General features: G+C 40.2%; 1 protein-coding gene across 1 annotated transcript; it reads right to left on the bottom strand.

Moving 5' to 3' along the window:
- Positions 1-3,459: 3,459 nt before the first annotated feature.
- LOC130929095 (gastrula zinc finger protein XlCGF26.1-like) lies at positions 3,460-17,719 on the bottom strand. The gene is made up of 3 exons (XM_057856030.1): positions 17,354-17,719; positions 14,851-14,934; positions 3,460-6,971 (listed from the first exon to the last, which is right to left on the bottom strand). Exons 1-3 carry the CDS (start codon positions 17,478-17,480, stop codon positions 5,272-5,274), a joined length of 1,911 nt encoding a protein of 636 aa, XP_057712013.1. The 5' UTR covers positions 17,481-17,719; the 3' UTR covers positions 3,460-5,271.
- Positions 17,720-18,097: the final 378 nt, after the last annotated feature.

Raw genomic sequence — 18,097 nt, 5'->3', positions numbered from 1 at the left:
AGAGCTTGAAATGCTTCTTACGAAGCCACTCCTTTGTTGCCCTGGCTGTGTGTTTGGGATCATTGTCATGCTGAAAGACCCAGCCACGTCTCATCTTCAATGCCCTTGCTGATGGAAGGAGCTTTTCACTCAAAATCTCTCGATACATGGCCCCATTCATTCTTACCTTTACACAGATCAGTCATCCTGGTCCCTTTGTAGAAAAACAGCCCCAAAGCATGATGTTTCCACCCCCATGCTTCACAGTGGGTATGGTGCAATTGAGAATTCTTTCTCCTCCAAACACTAGATGTTGGCAGAGTTCACCCTCACAGCGGTACACGTAGCGTACCTTTGCAGTTTGCGAAGCACCGAATATAAAAGTAGATACAAACTGTTTAAGGAGGACAAGGAGACGCTGCTGCTTGCTTGGTCACTCGCTGCACACACTTTGACTGCATGCAGGAGGGTATTTATTCACCACGCCCACACAGGTGCACACAATCAGGTAAATTAGACACATAATTGAGAGCATAGTTTAACACCCCCACTTGCTCTCACATTATAAGCAAAAACAAAAATACACATCAGTCATAATTACAATATTACATATGTAGTACAATACGCGATCACAGTCTTTCATATTGCACTACTGCTGGTCAGTCAGTCAGTCATTCTCCAAACAAATTTTTCAAATTTCATCAACTTAAATTTTGTTGCAGGCTTGGTCATCACATCTGCTAACATTTCATCAGTTGGACAATATTCTAATAACTTTTTCCCCAGTTACAGTTTAACAGATAAAAGTATACTTCATATCAACATGTTTGCATCTTTACCCATCTACACCCCACTGCTTTCTCGCCCTCTGGCAGGTTGGTCAGGGTAAATATTTTCTATAAAGTGAATTCATTTCCTTATCCCTTCTTTGGATTTATTCGATTTTACAGCTGTGAATAACACAGGTATACCACACATTACACGATAACAGTAATCAGTATTGTTTTGGACTTGATCAGTCTCTCCACAAACTCCACAATCTATGTACCTGTCTGGTTGTCTCCTCTCTCTAGTTGGGTAACGTCTATCTCTCGGAGACTCAGGCTCACGCTTTATCTCAATTCTTTGTGGTTGGTCTGACCTTCTAGACCTGTTTTGGATGAAATCATCATCATCATCACTACTATTAGGTGCAAAATTAGTCTGCGTTTCTTCACCCAATTTCGCCACAAATTTTATCAATCTCCGTTTTTGTACCTTCCTGCTGGCAGGGAAATAAACAATGTATGCCGGACTATATTTGTCATACCCGATAAAAATACATTTTTCACTCCCTGGATCAAGTTTACTCTTGTCTTGAGTGTAGGCAAAACATTCTGATCCGAATTTTTGCATTTTCGACAAATTTGGTCGTCTTCCTGTCAGCATTTGGATTGGTGTCTGCTCAATACGTTTATTTAAACATCGATTTCTAATTATAGCAGCAGTTTGGACTGCATAAGTCCACAATTGTTTCGGCAAACCACTTTCAATAAGCATGCACCTTGCCATGTCAAAAAGTGTACGCCAATTTCGCTCAGCTGTCCCATTTTGATGGGGAGAATATGGTGCTGAGGTCTGATGTTTAATTGCATTTTTAATGAGCAATGTCTGGTATGCTTTACTTGTAAATTCGGTACCGTTATCAGATCGGAGACATTTTACTTTTCCATATGGGGCTATATCCGCTAGAAATTTTTCTGTAGCAAATATTGTGTCGCTTTTATTCTTTAGAAAATAAACAAACACCATACTGGTAAAATCATCAGTAAATGAAAGTGCGTATTTGTGCCCGTCTCTAGACTGAGGATGAATTGGTCCTGCTAGGTCTGTATGTACCAATTCTAGTGGGGTTTTGGCCCGTACGTCAGGGTTCCTGTTTCTCGTTTGATAAAACTTTCCCTGGATACACACTTCACATTCTAAAGGTTTGTTAGTTAACCCCTTAATATCCATACCATCAACAACATCTTGCAACTTCTGTATATCGTTATAATTGCAGTGTCCAAGTATTTCATGCCACGTTTGCAAATCATGACATCCCTTATACTTATCAATACATTCATTATCATTATCGTCATTTACTGTGTGTAAATAATATAGTCTATCGTGCATGTGCATAACGAATCTCGTACCGTCTTTGTGGATTAAAACGTCTTTCCCCTTCTTGAAGATCACGGTCGCTCCATTTGCAGTGGCTGCCCTCACAGACATAATGTCTTGTGGGTATGATGGAATATACAACGCGTTCCTCAGCGTTGCGTTCACGTGTCTTCCCTTGCTGTCGATCAGACGAACTTGTGCGTCGCCTCGGCGCTCTGCGATGCCCTTGCACCGTGTGCCGTCTGCCGCGCCTGGAACTTGTCATCGAACCTTTTGAACTTTGCGATGTCGGTGACTATGTGCGAGGTGGCCCCACAGTCAACCATTAGGCCCCGCACGTCCACTCGCGCTGCTCCCTCGCTCGCTCGAAAGTAGTATTCGCCGTCCTGGTCGGCTGTCTTCCCGGAAACTCTGAGTGTTTCGTCTCGTTCTCGCCGCTGCTTCCGTCTGCAAGTTGCGTCCCGGTGAGTGTTGCTTCTGCAATAGCTGCACCAGAGTTTGCGCTGGCAGGCTCTCGCCAAGTGTCCTTTCGTGCCACACTTAAAACACACAATTTCGGCCGCGGCCCTCTCGGCAACCCGGTCACCTGCTTCAGCGGGTCTTCTCTGCTGGCGCACTTTCATGACGTTGTCATCTATTGCTGCTGCGCGCATCTTCTCCGTGTCTTCATAGCTGCGCAGCTTTGTTTTAAATTCGGCGAACGATATTGTTTCATCACTTTGTGTGATGTGAATTGCGAATGGTTTGAAGGGCTCGGGCAAACCTTTCAAAACCATCGCCACCAAAAGTCCGTCGCTCAAGGTCTCGCCGGCATTTCGTAGCGCTGTGATTGCGGTCTCCGCCCGTATCACGTACTCGGTCACGGTTTCGCTTTCCGCCTTCTGCAGTGAAGTTAATTCTGTGTAGAGGCTTATTATGCGCGGCTTTCCTTTACCTTGATAGTAGTCTCTTAAAATGTGCAGTGCTCTCCGCCCGTCATCGGCTGCTTCCCGCATGACCAGTGACAAACTTTTGTCATCCAAAAATTGAATGAGCTCGGCGTATGCTTCTTCATTCTTTCTCTCGTCTTCAAGAAGCTCATCCTCTTCCTCGGTAGTCGGCTCTGTCAAAATCGTGTCTCGCAGCCCTTCCAAGCGAAGGTGTCCCAAAAACTTCGCCTCCCATATTTCGTATTTCTTTTCGTCGCCATCGAACTGGAGACGCTGCCAGCGGCTGCTGGGTCTCGTGTCGGCTCGTCCGCTCATGGTGCTACCGTGCTAGCAACGTGCTATCATCACTTCCACACAAGTGGAAACACGCTGTCGCTAACTGTTTAAAATACTGCTGGCATCTGGGCCCATAACCTGTTGGCAGAGTTCACCCTCACAGCGGTACACGTAGCGTACCTTTGCAGTTAGCGAAGCACCGAATATAAAAGTAGATACAAACTGTTTAAGGAGGACAAGGAGACGCTGCTGCTTGCTTGGTCACTCGCTGCACACACTTTGACTGCATGCAGGAGGGTATTTATTCACCACGCCCACACAGGTGCACACAATCAGGTAAATTAGACACATAATTGAGAGCATAGTTTAACACTAGAACCTGTTTTTCTACCAAAAAGTTCTATTTTGGTTTCATCTGACCATAACACATTCTCCCAGTCCTCTTCTGGATCATGCAAATGCTCTCCAGCGAACCGCAGACGGGCCTGGATGTGTACTAGCTTCAGCAGGGGGACACGTCTGGCAGTGCAGGATTTGAGTCCCTGGCAGCGCATTGTGTTAATGATAGTAGCCTTTGTTACTGTGGTCCCAGCTCTCTGTAGGTCATTCACTAGGTCCCCCCGTGTGATTCTGGGATTTTTGCTCACCGTTCTTGTTATCATTTTGACGCCATAAGGTGAGATCTTGCATGGAGCCCCAGATCGAGGGGGATTATCAGTGGTCTTGTATGTCTTCCATTTTCTAATAATTGCTCCCACAGTTGATTTCTTTACAGCAAGCGACGAGTGAAGAGTTACAGAAAACGTTTGGCCTCGTTATTGCCAACAAAGCGTACATTAAGTATTGAGATTAACTTTTGGTATAGACCAAATACTTATTTTCCACCATGATTTGCAAATAAATTCTTTAAAAAAAACAATGTGATTTTCTGTTGTTTTTTTCCCCACATTCTGTCTCTCATGGTTGAGGTTTACCGATGTTGACAATTACAGGCCTCTCTAATCTTTTCAAGTAGGAGAACTTGCACAATTGGTGGTTGACTAAATACTTATTTGCCCCACTGTATTTATAAGGTATAGGCTGTGTTGGCTGAGCGAGATAGTCTTGGTTCGTTCCACTCAAATGGATCTACATTAACTTTGCTTTATATTATTTATAGGTTGATAATTAGTACCCCAAAAACGTTTCCACTCATGGTTTCAGTCATTTTTTGATAATTAGCGTTTTTGTGTCGGTCTTTTTTTTTTTTTTTTTTTTTTACTGTGGCGCAGTGATGTTGAGACGGTGGAGTTGCACAGTCAGTTTGTGAAGTGGTTTTAAGTCACGTGCACCAGTAGGAGACAAGAAATGTTGCCATGGTTTCAAAAACACACAACATGTCGTCGACCGCATCCAGCTCCGACATGAGCAAATATGACCAAAAAACATCGAAACGACGCTGTATGCATCTCTTTTCTGTTCAGGGCGAAGACATGTAGGAATTTAGACGAAAACGGTGGGAGACTTACAGAGCCCGCGTCAGACAATGGCTTTCTCTGCAGGGTCCATACGACGACGTTGTGAAAAATTATAAACATTGCGCCAACGTGGCTTTTTAACAACATTGACTAAAAGGTAAGCCACACACATGCCTTTTTTTGTGAATAATAATGGGGGGCTTCTGGTTATATCACATATGAAGTTAAAACTTACAATGTGAATTCTGTGCTGTAACTGTGATGGTCATTTTAAGAAGTCACCATGATTGTTTTACATTGAGCAAAAGGTTTGAGAGTTGTATAGCATTGACATTAAATAACTGGGAGGGGGTCTTTTGCAACTGTGATAGTCATTTCAAAAAGTCACAATTATTATGTTAGTTTTACATCGAGCAAAAAGTTTAGTTTGACACGTACAGCGTTGCCACTAATCTGGGAGGGGGTCCTTTGTAACTGTGCTGGCCATTTTAAGAACTCAACATTATTATGTTAGATTTACATTGAGCAAAAAGTTTGAGCACATACTGAGCAGGAAAACCTTTTTCTTCCATGTGGGTTCTTGTGTGCAAGTTCACCTGATGCTTTTGGGCGAATCTTTGACCACAGACTGAGTAGGAAAAAGGTTTTTCTCCCGTGTGGGTTCTTCTGTGTACATTCAAGTGTTGCTTTCGAGAGAATCTTTGACCACAAACTGAGCAGGAAAAAGGTTTTCCTCCCGTGTGGATTCTTTCGTGAATGTGTAAGGTAATCGTGTGACTGAATCTTTTACCACAAAACGAACAGGAAAAAGGTTGGTCTCCAGTGTGGGCTGTTTCATGTACTTTTAAGTTGCACTTTTGACTGAATCTTTGACCACAAAAAGAGCAGGAAAAAGGTTTTTCTCTGATGTGGGTTCTTTCGTGTCTTTTTAAATGTTGCTTTTGAGTGAATCCTTGACCACAAACTGAGCATGAAAAAGGTTTTTCGCCAGTGTGGGTTCTTGTGTGTACTTTCAAGTGTTGCTTTTGAGAGAATCTTTGACCACAAACTGGGCAGGAAAAAGGTTTTTCTCCGGTGTGGGATCTTTCGTGTATTTTTAAGGTGTGCTTGCGAGTAAAACCTTGACCACAAACTAAGCAGGAGACAGGTTTTCCTCCCGTGTGGATTCTTTCGTGAATTTGTAAGGTAATCGTGTCACTGAATCTTTTACCACAAAACGAACAGGAAAAAGGTTGGTCTGAAGTGTGGGTTGTTTCATGTACTTTTAAGTTGCACTTTTGACTGAATCTTTGACCACAAAAAGAGCAGGAAAAAGGTTTTTCTCTGATGTGGGTTCTTTCGTGTCTTTTTAAATTTTGCTTTTGAGTGAATCCTTGACCACAAACTGAGCATGAAAAAGGTTTTTCGCCAGTATGGGTTCGGTCGTGTGTTTTTAAAGCGCTCTTTTGGCTGAATCCTTGACCACAAACTGAGCAGAAAAAAGGTTTTTCGCCAGTGTGGGTTCTTGTGTGTACTTTCAAGTGTTGCTTTTGAGCGAATCTTTGACCACAAACTGGGCAGGAAAAAGGTTTTTCTCCGGTGTGGGATCTTTCGTGTATTTTTAAGGTGTGCTTGCGAGTAAAACCTTGACCACAAACTAAGCAGGAGACAGGTTTTTCTCCAGTGTGGGTTCTTTCGTGTGTTTTTTGGGTTTTTTTTTTTGTGAATCCTTGACCACAAACTGAGCATGAAAAAAGTTTTTCACTAGTGTGCATCCTCATATGCCTACGGCAACGATAGTTAGTAGCAAAAGTTTTCCCACAATGAGAGCATTTGCAGAGTTTGTCATCACGGTGAGATTTCTTATGACCATCATCATTGTAAGGTGAGTGTGACTTGGCGCCATTTCTTCCTGAAGGAGCGATAAAAATGCCTGCTTGCAATCTTTCTGTTGAGCTGCTGCCGCCGCTCGGAGGCTCCGCCCCTCTGCTGGCCTCACTCGGACCATCTTCACTCTTCAAGGGGTCACCAGTCGTCCGGGTGATACCTTTCTCCTCTGGCAGCTCATCCTCCTCCTTTTTGATTGGAAGTTCCTTCTGTTGACATGGCTCTGGCTCCTCCTCCTCTTTGATTAGATGGAGCTCAACATCCTCTTTAACGCCGGGAGATTCTATCTCCTGCCGCTCAGCACCAAGACATTTTCCAAAAGCTGCAAGACACAAGAATTTTTTGAAAATATTTTAATGGACCACCACCGCGTCATTGGCCAGTCTTTCCTTTGTGCAAAACTTGAAGACAATTTCAGTGATCCCTCGCGATTTTGCTGTTCAGGTTGTGAGGATTCAGTGAATCATACGGTTTTAAAAACTGTTCATTAAAAAAAAAAAAAAAAAATAGTGTGAAAAAAAATGCGTTCTCAATTTGAGGCGCAAGAGACATTATTTCACATGTAGATGCTAAATCGTGACTCCGCTGACGTCATCCACCTATTGGGGACGCTAGAGCCCTATAATGGTATTGGAATGGCTTGGCTAACCGGCAGATTAAAAGTAATTTCTCGTCATCTGCGCTTTGCTAAATTGGTGTATATAGTCGAATCGTCTCAAATTATGATTCTAATTCACATAATACCGCATTTTTCAGACTATAAGTCACAGTTTTTTTCTCCATAGTTTGGTTGGGGGTGCGACATACTCAGGGGCGACTTAACACATTACGATATCATTTCACATGTTATTTTGGTGTTTTGGAGTGACACTGATGGTTTGATAAACTTGTTAGCATGTTCTTTATGCTATAGTTATCTGAATAACTCTTAATAGCTATGGCCACGTGCGCGGTAGGGTTGGGAATCTCTGGCATGATATGTATCTAGATACACAGGTTACGATTTGATTAAAAAACGATACATTTTTAAAGCCGAGCGATTTGATACAATTCGATACAGTTTAAGAATGATACGGTTTGATACAGAGTGAAAACGATACGGTAGTAAACATTTGTGTGTGTTCGTACAGTATTTTAAACATAAAAAAAAGACGAAACATTAAATTAAGCAACAATTTCATACCAATGTTTTATTTTTTTATGAAAAAAAAATAAAGCTTACTATATGACCATCATTTTGTTGGATGGGATTGATAATAAAACTCTAGAGACCGACAACAATAAAGTGCAGTAATTTAATTACTGTATTTCCTGGTGTTTTGAACACAATAGGTAAGTAATTTATGTGCAAACTTTCAATGTAAACATTTTACAAGCAAAAAATATTAATTATATGCAGCAGCTCTAGAAAAAATTAAACCTGCTAGTGTTATCATAAATAATAAATTATGCTTTACCACTGGAATAACTGGGGGAATAAAAACATGGCATTTTAGACAGACTGGTCTATAAATATTACATTAACCTTATACACTGCAAAGTCTTATGGCTGTGCTTCCACATTTTTTTATTCCTCATCACTGTCTATATCTTTTTTGTAGGGCAGATTTTTCTTAAGGAAGATCAACTGATCCACATGTTCATGATAAAGGAGACTGCGTTTTAGTGGAAACAATATGCCGTCCTTTCCACCATTGTAGTGGGTTATTTTCCAGGCTTAAAAACTCACGATCTCTGTACCGCTTCACACTTCACAGTAGCTCTGTCCCATGCGAACAGATCTGGCTGCCTTCGTCACTTCAAAGTCACTTTTGTTTTCCTGGGTGTGTTGAAAATCAATCGCTGCACGTCGCTGGCGTGGTGCGCAAACTGTCCATTGTTTTAGCATGTTGTTTCGTTGCCACTACTAGTTTCGTTTTGGGCTGTGAAGAAAATGCTACGGAGCGTGCGTTTCAGTGGTTTTGTTAGCTCTCGCTTTGTTATGACACGCCCGTGACGATCGGGTAATGACGACGACTACTAGCGGTTCTGCCGAAATGAATGGGAAGTTGAGGCAATAGCGACGGTGGTCACAATCTAATTTAACAAAGTGCGCTGAGTGGTGAATGACACAAGTGCAGCATGTGAGGTAAAAGCTAAATTATTATCATATTAAGCAATGCATTGAAATAGGCATTAGAAGCTGATTCTTGTGCTCGCGATAGCTGAATTCTATCTCTACTATCGGTTCATTGAATATTTAATGGTTAATTACTGTCGAATGGTAACTTTACTATCGATACAGCGGTATCTCTCACCAGTAAAACCGGATATCCGGTCGTATTGGTTTATCGTTCTCAAGCTTAGTTTGCGGTCTGTGTGTTCAATTGTATTATTGACTTTTTTTATATATTGAAATGCATGGTTTTAGTTTGTGGCGCTTTTACACCCACGTGGGGGCGCACTCACACTTGTTTACGTGAAGAAGAGCGCTCACACGCTAGAAGGAGACTGACAGCTACGCAGCGTCTCTGAGCAAGAGAGAGAGAGCGAGAGAGAGACGGCAGGTTCATTGTTTATGCTTGTAAAATAGCTCTACAGAGGCAATGCTTGGGTGGATCATCTTTTCTGTTGTTGTTTATGTGTTTTCCACCCGCGATCGGACACTTATAGCCAGTTGTGTGGTTGAACGATGTGCTAATGCTAGCGAATGCATGCTAACCGTTCGTGTCATTGCTGTAATAGCACCTAATTATAATTTATTTACCTTGATGCGAACCCGTTTGGTATCGTGGACAAAATTGATTCAGTAAATTATACGGACGTCCAGCATCGTCATTTGCGAATTTAGCTCGCTGTATAGCCAGGACCGAGCCGTAGCGTCCTGGTGAGGACAGTATATTCGCATTTGGTTGTTCATGCACTGTACACTTATTCAGCATGTTGTTCTCTATTGTATTTTTATATTAAATTGCCTTTCAAGGTGACATATCTGTTCTATGTGTTAGATTTATTAAGTAAATTTCCGACAAAAATGCGACTAACTTCGGTGCAACTTAAATATGTTTTTTTTCCTCTTTGTAGGGCATTTTATGGCTGGTGCGACTTATACTCAGGTGCGACTTGTAGTCCGAAAAATACCGCAATCCTACTTAAGACTTTTTTTTCTCCTGTTGTACGCACTTTAATAAGTGAATCACATGATGATAATAATAATAATAATAATTACACCCCCTGTAGCTGTCGCAATATAAGAAGTTGAAATTTATTAAGTATTTTACATCCAAATTGTTTTTGATATCTACCTGTGTCGCAATACTGCCATCTTAAGGTGAAAAATGTTATAATGAAAACGTAAAGAGAGAGAGAGAGCACAAACTCACGGACAGAAAGAAAAGATGGAGGACGCTAATGAGAGAACGCGGACACACGAAGAAATTTAACAGCTCTCTTAAGTTTGGACAGAAGGCGCACACGGTATGATTGTATTTTATTTGAATGGATGTTGTATTTAATTTTATGGATGTTTATTGATATTGTTTGTATGCTCCTTTTATACCCCCTCCTCCCGCCCCCCAAAGTTTGCTCCTCGGATCTACACAATTCATGTAGGTCACCCCTTTTGACCTCAAACTGGCGAATTTCGCCAAAAGGTGAGAGATTTTCATGCCTGACGATAGGAAGAATCCTGCTTTTGACCTGGGTAAGGTCCAATCGTGGCATAGGTGAGTGAATAAATAAAACAATGAACAACCACAATGGGAGTACAGTATAAGAAAGTCACACATTAAAACTGTTCAGACAATAAGGACAATCAAGATTCCTATTGCAGCTACCACTGCAAAAACACCTCCTCAAAACTAGTTAAATTCACTTGTTTTCAGTATAAATCTACTCAAACTGCATTACCCATTGACCAGACTTTGTCATTCTTCGCGTCACGCCTATCATAGGGGGCCGAGCTTCATTTAGTAATAGCCGAAGACGGCACACACTCATGTCGGAGTTAAGCTTGGATTTTTGAAGAACTACGAAAACTGTATCGCACACAAACAGGAAGGATTGTCTCAGGAGTGATTTGTTCGACGATTCAAGGTAAATATTAGATTTTTCGTACCATGCATGCATTTTGAAACGTGAAAAAAATCAATGGGAGAATGGGAACTGCTACGGCATTGGCATCATTCTTCAGCATATACTTTTTGCTCTTTCAACAATGAATCGAGAGAGATTTATGTCCATATCTGTAAAGAATTCAATGATTTAAGCATTTCTTCACAAGAGTTTTGAACAAAAAAGCCATTGTGGCAGCCCCCTTATCATAACAAAGAGCAGACAGACTAGCATAATTCAAACTACCCGTTTTTTTTTTTTTTTTTGCTTTTAACCAAGAATCGAGACCGTTTTACGTCCATATCTATAAAGAAATCAGGGATTTAAGCATTTATTCACAAGAATTTCAAAGTAAAACGCTCTTTCCTGTGGAGATGTGGTAAGTGAAAAGTTGAGCCGCACATTCGCCATATTTACGTAACAAACACTACCTGCGCGGTTTCTTTTGCTTTTAACCAAGAATCAAAAGAGTTTTAAGTCCATAATCTATAGACCCCAATCACCAACATCACACAATCACGTGATTGCTGTATTGTGCCGCCATATTGTCCGTCATTGTGTGTCCGTATTGTCATTGATCGTAGTTTCTAAAGGTGGATTCACTTGCAAATTATGGAAGCCCCGGTGCTTTCAGACGCTGTTAACTCATTGGATAAGTTGTATAAAAGCCGTTATTTGGAAAAGCTTCGGTTGATCCAATCGCCAGATCCATATTTGGTGCCCAAACCGATGTTTCCTCTCGTCCGGTCCCGTGCGTCAGAGCACGTCCCAAGACCACAAAATTTCCGATCATACTCCAGTTTATGTCACGATGAGTCGGGTACCCAAAATCGGCACCGGCTCGAATATAAACCGACATTTGGTCAGCTGAGCGTCACCGTTGTCATGATTGTAAAATGAAACTTGATCGACAACGGGCCGGTGTGTGCCGAAAAATAGCTGCCCTACGTCTCCCCTGACGGGAGCGCTTATTTATAACGCTTTATTGACGTGAAAACATCAAATGTTTTCATGGACGCATTACAGTAATGGATTTACGACTGTAAGATCAGTTTTAAATAATTAAATTACACAAAATATTAGTACTATATTTTAGTAACAAATCGTGGACTGGGCCACATAATCACCTTTGAACAGAAATGTATTAGTCTACAGGTTTTCACGACCATATCCCAATGACAATCACACGGGTATGACATTTATCAGTTCAAGCAGAGTAAAATAATACATATTCAAGGTACAAGAAAGTCGTTTCCGTGTGGGCGCTCCCGTCAGGGGGGATATTTCACGGAGGGCGGCTATTTTTCGGCACAACACCTGTTGTCGCGCTCACCTTCTTGCTGCGCGACCGTGGCAACGAGCTTCGTAGTCTCCGTCTGATGATGTCTGCGATCGTGTTGGCATCATATCATATCGAGATTTTCCCTTTTAACAATGGGTACACAGCAACTACTAAAATGACCGTTCATCTTCTCTGTTACTGCAACCAACCGCCACACATGCCTTCACCATTTTGACTAATCAATGTTAACGATTGTCAGGAACGTTTTTGGGTTCGTTTACTAGGCGGTGATTCCTTAGACAAGCAGAAAAACACGCAGTAATAGGAGTAATATGTAAACACGATGAGCTGACGGACAATATGGCGGCACCAGTCAGGGGGGCGGAGTTGTGACGTCACGTGATTGGGTTCTATAAATAATTCAGGGATTAAAGCATTTATTCACAAGAGTTTCAATGTAAAACGCTTTTTGCTGTGGAGATGAGGTAAGTCATTATTTGAAAGCCAACTTGGAACAAGGATGGACTTGTACAGAAAGTGAAAACATCTTTTGGTGATAAAAGACTGAATTACAAAGGGCAACGCACTTGTAAGCTTTCTGTTGTGGAGTGTGCTGTACAAAATGTAATTCTTGTGTTGGAATGTTTGAAAGCTTACTGAATTGTGGTTATTTCAATGGTGAAAATTATTCATTTGTTTGTTGTTACTAGTACACATAATTTTGGTGGGAGTGTAAATAAACAAAGCCTAATTTCAGTCTCCCCAAACGTATTTTATTTTGGACTCACCATAACTTCCTGTTACGCTTTTATTTGGTGCATGTCCTGTTCCATGTGTTTTGCAATGTTTGAAACATGAAGGCGGGCCAAAATGAGTGACTTTGAACTGGGAGAGTTATGATCTAGTCTAGTAGCTCCTCTGGAAGAGGCAAAGCTCTTATTTACAGTGATCCTTTTATTTTCTAAGGTCATCGGTTGGTCTAATTGACTAGATTATATCAGTTCTAAAATTAGAGATTAACTAATACTGTAGCGCTTGCAAAGATTGGCAGCAGAATGTTGCTCCAGTAAATTAGCTCTCTTTTCACCACCAATGGAAGCCTCGCATTGCCGTATCGAACGCACCAACAGGAGCGTCACATTGCTGTATCGAACACACCAATACTGCGGCGCTGACAGTACAACCCCTCGCAAAAAGTATGGAATCACCAGTCTCAGACGAGCACTCAGGTATTTTATTATGTAGAAACAAACTCAGATAAAAACCTTGAAAAAATAATGAATTAGTTCAAAAGTTCAACTCCCTAGCATTCAGAAATACTAAAAGAAATGGAAAAAAAACATTGTGGTGGTCAGTAAATGTTACTTTTATAGAGCAAGTGCAGGGAAATATAGAATCACTCCATTCTGAAGGAAAAAAATATGGAATCACTCCATTTTGAGTTGAAAATACAGACACACCCAGTCAATTTCCTTACCTTAATTGGGCCCATGCCTCAGATTAGATCTGCTCATTAGACAGCAGTTAAAAACAGTGCAGTTATCACACCTTGAAGGGCTGCTGGACCAAGTGGATTCACAAGAATCATGGCTCCAACAAGAGAGATCTCTCTTGAGACCAAGGAGAGGATTATAAAACTTCTTGAAGAAGGTAACGCTACACGTATGGTTGCCAAAGATGTGGACTGTATCAAAAATCTGGACCAAGTACAAACAGCAGGGCAAGGTTGTTAAAGTTAAGCGTACTGGTAGACCGAGGAAGACATCCAAATGTTATGACAAACAACTAAAGGCCATATGTCTTGAAAGCAAAAGATGTACAACAAGACAAACGAAGAAGAAATGGTAGGAAGCTGGAGTTGATGTAAGTGACAAAACTGTGCAAAATCGCCTAAGGGAAATGGGATTTTCATACAGGAAAGCTAAAAGGAAACTATCATTGAGACTTTAACAGAAAAGAACAAGACTGCAGTGGGCTAAGGAGAGGCAATCATGGACTATGAATGACTGGATGAAGGTTATTTTCAGTGATGAGCCGAGAATCTGCATTGGACAAGGTGATGATGTTGGAACTTTTGTTTGGTGCCGTTCCAGTGAGATTTACAAAGATGACTGCCTGAAGAAAACATCAAAATTCACTCAGTCCTTGATGATATGGGGCTGCGTGTCAGGCAGGGGCACTATGGGTAAATCTTCAATAAATGCACAAGTTTACATTTAAATTTTAGACAGCTTTCTTATCCCTTCAATTGAAAATATGTTTGGGGATAATGACATTTCCCAAGATGACAATGCAACATGCCACAGAGCTAAAACTGTTACAGCATTCCTTTGAGAAAGACTCATCCAGTCAATGTCATGGCCTGCAAATACCCCAGATCGCAACCCTATTGAAAACCTGTGGTGGAAATTGAAAAAAATGGTCCACAGCAAGGCTCCGACCTGCAAGGATGAGCTGGCAACTGCAATGAAAGACAGTTGGCACCAAATTGATCAACAATACTCATCAAGTCCATTCCTCAGAGACTGCAAGCTGTCATAAAAGCCAGAGGTGGTGCAACTAAATACTAGAGATGTGTTTTGATTGTTATTCCTTTGTTTGTTTCTCATGATTCCATATATTTTTCCTCAGACTGGAGTGATTCTATATTTATTTCCCTGCACTCGATGCCATGGCGTAAACCTTACATCAGTTTACGGGTCTATTGCACAGCTACTAAGCAAGCAAAGCCACTATATTAGACTGAAAGACATTTCAGTACTTATGAGAAGCTACTATATTTGATTTCTGCCTCATTCGAGAAAAAAAAAATATCGCTTAGAATGACCTTGGATGGGTCCGGGCTCTTGCTCTTCTTTGATGCATGCAGACTCCTGGTGCTCAGGACGATGGGCTTGGTTGACGTATAGCTCTGCAAGACCACAAACACATGGGCCAACATGTCAGGTAAATCTATATTGCCTTGGATAATAGAAAAGTCAACTAATCTATAAGTGTAGAGAAAAGGAAATACAATTGCTTTCATCTCTCTTTTTTTTTTTTTTTTTTTTTTTTAAAGTTACTGAATTGGCCCCAATACTCCGTCGTAGCATCGTATCAATGGGGATCATTAGAGTTTTTTCACTCGAGTGATACGTGACATTTATCTACTCTGCTGGTGCTCACTCTAATGCTGGGAACAATATAGACAGTACACAAAAAGAGGAAGAATTGTTTTGAATCATTTTGGAAAAGTGAAGTCACAGTGTTTTGAAACTGTTTGAATTCCATTCTTTCGCACTAGTTCAGGGTTTCCCCTGCATAGAAAAGATTGTGGCGCACAGCCACACCAAAATAAAAGCCGCCATGCATTGCAAATGAGATTTTTAAAAAAAATTATTTTATTTAAAGATACATTCTATTTTCTAATCTGTATACCGTATTTTTCGGACTATAAGTCGGAGGTGGTTTTTTTTCAGTTTTTATGTGTGAAATTATTAACACATTATTATATCATTTCACAAGTTACTTTGGTATTTTGGAGTGACACTGATGGTTTGGTAAACTTGTTAGCATGTTCTTTATGCTATTGTTATCTGAATAACTTAATAGCTATGTTACGTTAACATACCGGCCACGTTCGCATTTTGTTGTTCATGCATCATGGAACATTATCATACTGTACACTTATTCAGCATGTTGTTCTCTATTGTATTTTTTATTTTAAATTGCCTTTCAAGATGACATATTTGTTCTATGTGTTGGATTTTATCAAGCAAATTTCCCCCCAAAATGCGACTTATCCTCCGATGCGACTTACACGGTTATTCAAACTAACTAATCGATATATTAATAGATTACCTAAATAACAAATAGCTGCAGCCCTAAATCAATAAAAAAAAGAGTTCAAAAGTTTTTTCACTTTGACCAAAAGTGAAAAAATATAATATATATATATACTGTATATATAAATATATTTTAAGAGGGCAATTTTCTTTTTGAATGTGAAATTTTTCTTTGATTCAAAATTGGGGGGTGGGGGGGATCGATTGAGACACAAAAAGGATTGCTTCTATCAAAGAAGACATTTTCAATTTAAAAAAATGAAGAGTTCAAATGTAAATTTTTGAGCGTCAAATATTTGTTCGCATTTAAAATTTTTCTATGATTGAAAAAACTTTTTTGATTAAAGTGATTTTTATAATGAATTTTTTTTGTTTGACGAAAATTATTTTTTAAATTTAATTCTAAAGACACTAGGGCTGCAGCTATCGATCATTTTAGTAGCCGATTAATCGATGAACTAGTTCGAATAATCGAGTAGTCGGATAAGGAACATGAAAAATTAAAATACCGAACGTGAGCCTCAAACGGTATAGAAAAATAAATAAGGATCTATGTACAACAAAAGAAAAATTGTCTAACTTATATAGCATAACGCCGCAAGCTTAAATGCTATAAAACGCTTTTTTCTAACAATGCTCTTGACAAATGGTTCAGACACATTCCTATAAATAAATAAAAAAACGGCTAAATATACATATAAACTAAATAAGGAATGCATTAAAAAAACATTAGCTCAAACAAACTTATGTTGGTCTTAACATGGAGAAGCTGGATTCAGCCATGTGAAATGAGGCATACTAGAGGGCAGTGTATCCACCCAAATCAATAAAACTAAATACACTTTCAAAATTGATCAGAACAACAATTTAATTAAACGAATACTCGAAGCAGCAAAATTTAATTTGAATCTTTTTTTCTAATTGAATACTCGAGTTAATCGATTAATCGTTGCAGCACTAAAAGACAAATGTCCGACCCAAAATGTGGCCCAAACTCAAAATAATAGTACTTCAAACAAAAACAAAAAAATTATTTTAAAAAAAGTTTTAAATTTTTTTTTTTTTTTTTTTTGAGTCTCAAATTTATTTTTAGATTCAAACACATTTCTTTTTATTCAAGAGACTTATTTTGATTGAAACAACTTTTTTACATTGAATAATAAAGACACAAATCTACCTTATTAATAAGGCATCTTAGAGTGAACTTGGGAGTAAACTTCTCGAACCCGGGCCGAGCGTCCTCTTTTTGGAAATCAAAATACAGTAAGGTAAATTACTAGCCAACTTTGGGTCTCGGAGCGGAACTTGAAACCACCCGGCGTTTTCGGACATACCCAAAGTTCCCCTATGCCTGGGGATCAATAAAGGATTATCTTTATGATTCAAAACGATAGACCTCCAATTCATTTAAACAGGGAGGTCTGCTCTTGATTGCTCATCTTTCAATTCAAATTCAACACCATGGAGGCAAAAAATGAATAGTATTTTTCGAATCGGTGAACCAACCTGCTAGTCCGCGAGGCACAACTTTTCCTTGCATCTTGCAAGCAGTCGAGAGTTGCTGTTGTCGCTGATCTTTTGCGCCACAAAGTTCCGCCTCGAACTTTAAGTCCGGCGTCCTTTTTGCGAGCATTTTGCACACTTTAGGAGGCTCCAACTTGGTGTTTAAGCGTCGAACCACGTTGTTCTGTGTTCGCAAGCTAAGCTAAGCTATGTAGGCTCCGAAGTTTCAACGCACACAATGACCACTTGAAGATGGACGGACCAAATCTTTCGATTTTGCTCCAGTTAAGTAGTTCTGAACCTCCTGCGACGCGAATTTAGTGGGTTAACTCCGCACAAAAAGCAACGTGTTGCTGGTAACTGCCCGTGTGTGGCGACCAGATGGCGGTGCGCATGTGCAGTAGGGATGGGCGGATCGATACCAAAATATCGATAGTTCGATCCAGTGTATTAAATTTTACGTATCGATCCCTAAGCAAAAGTATCGATATCTGGAATTCATATATTATATTTTCTTTGTCAATTTTTGGGTATATTTTTGTGCACACTTTTTGTACTGCTTTTCCCTTTCGCATTCTACACGCACGTAAGCAGTGCACACACATAAGCAGTGCACCGGCGTTTGCTCCCGCTCCCATTCACGTCCCCATCCTGTGTCGAACAATATGCCTTTCCTCTGCCCCTCTCACGCCTAATTTCTTACTGAACCTTTTTATTATTTCTTATTCATTTATTATTATTTCTTGT

This window comes from Corythoichthys intestinalis, chromosome 13 (genome assembly GCF_030265065.1).
Source record: "Corythoichthys intestinalis isolate RoL2023-P3 chromosome 13, ASM3026506v1, whole genome shotgun sequence".
Classification (NCBI taxonomy): Eukaryota; Metazoa; Chordata; class Actinopteri; order Syngnathiformes; family Syngnathidae; genus Corythoichthys; species Corythoichthys intestinalis.
Note: the sequence above shows the minus strand (reverse complement) of the source record. Positions and strands in the feature narration are given on the sequence as shown.

Excerpts from the sequence above, each read along its gene's own strand:
- LOC130929095 (XM_057856030.1), bottom strand. The coding sequence starts at position 17,480 with ATGCTCGCAAAAAGGACGCCGGACTTAAAGTTCGAGGCGGAACTTTGT. Across the intron at positions 14,935-17,353 it reads TGTGCCTCGCGGACTAGCAG|AGCTATACGTCAACCAAGCC; the intron begins GTTGGTTCACCG and ends GTGGTCTTGCAG. Across the intron at positions 6,972-14,850 it reads AGAGCCCGGACCCATCCAAG|CTTTTGGAAAATGTCTTGGT; the intron begins GTCATTCTAAGC and ends TGTGTCTTGCAG.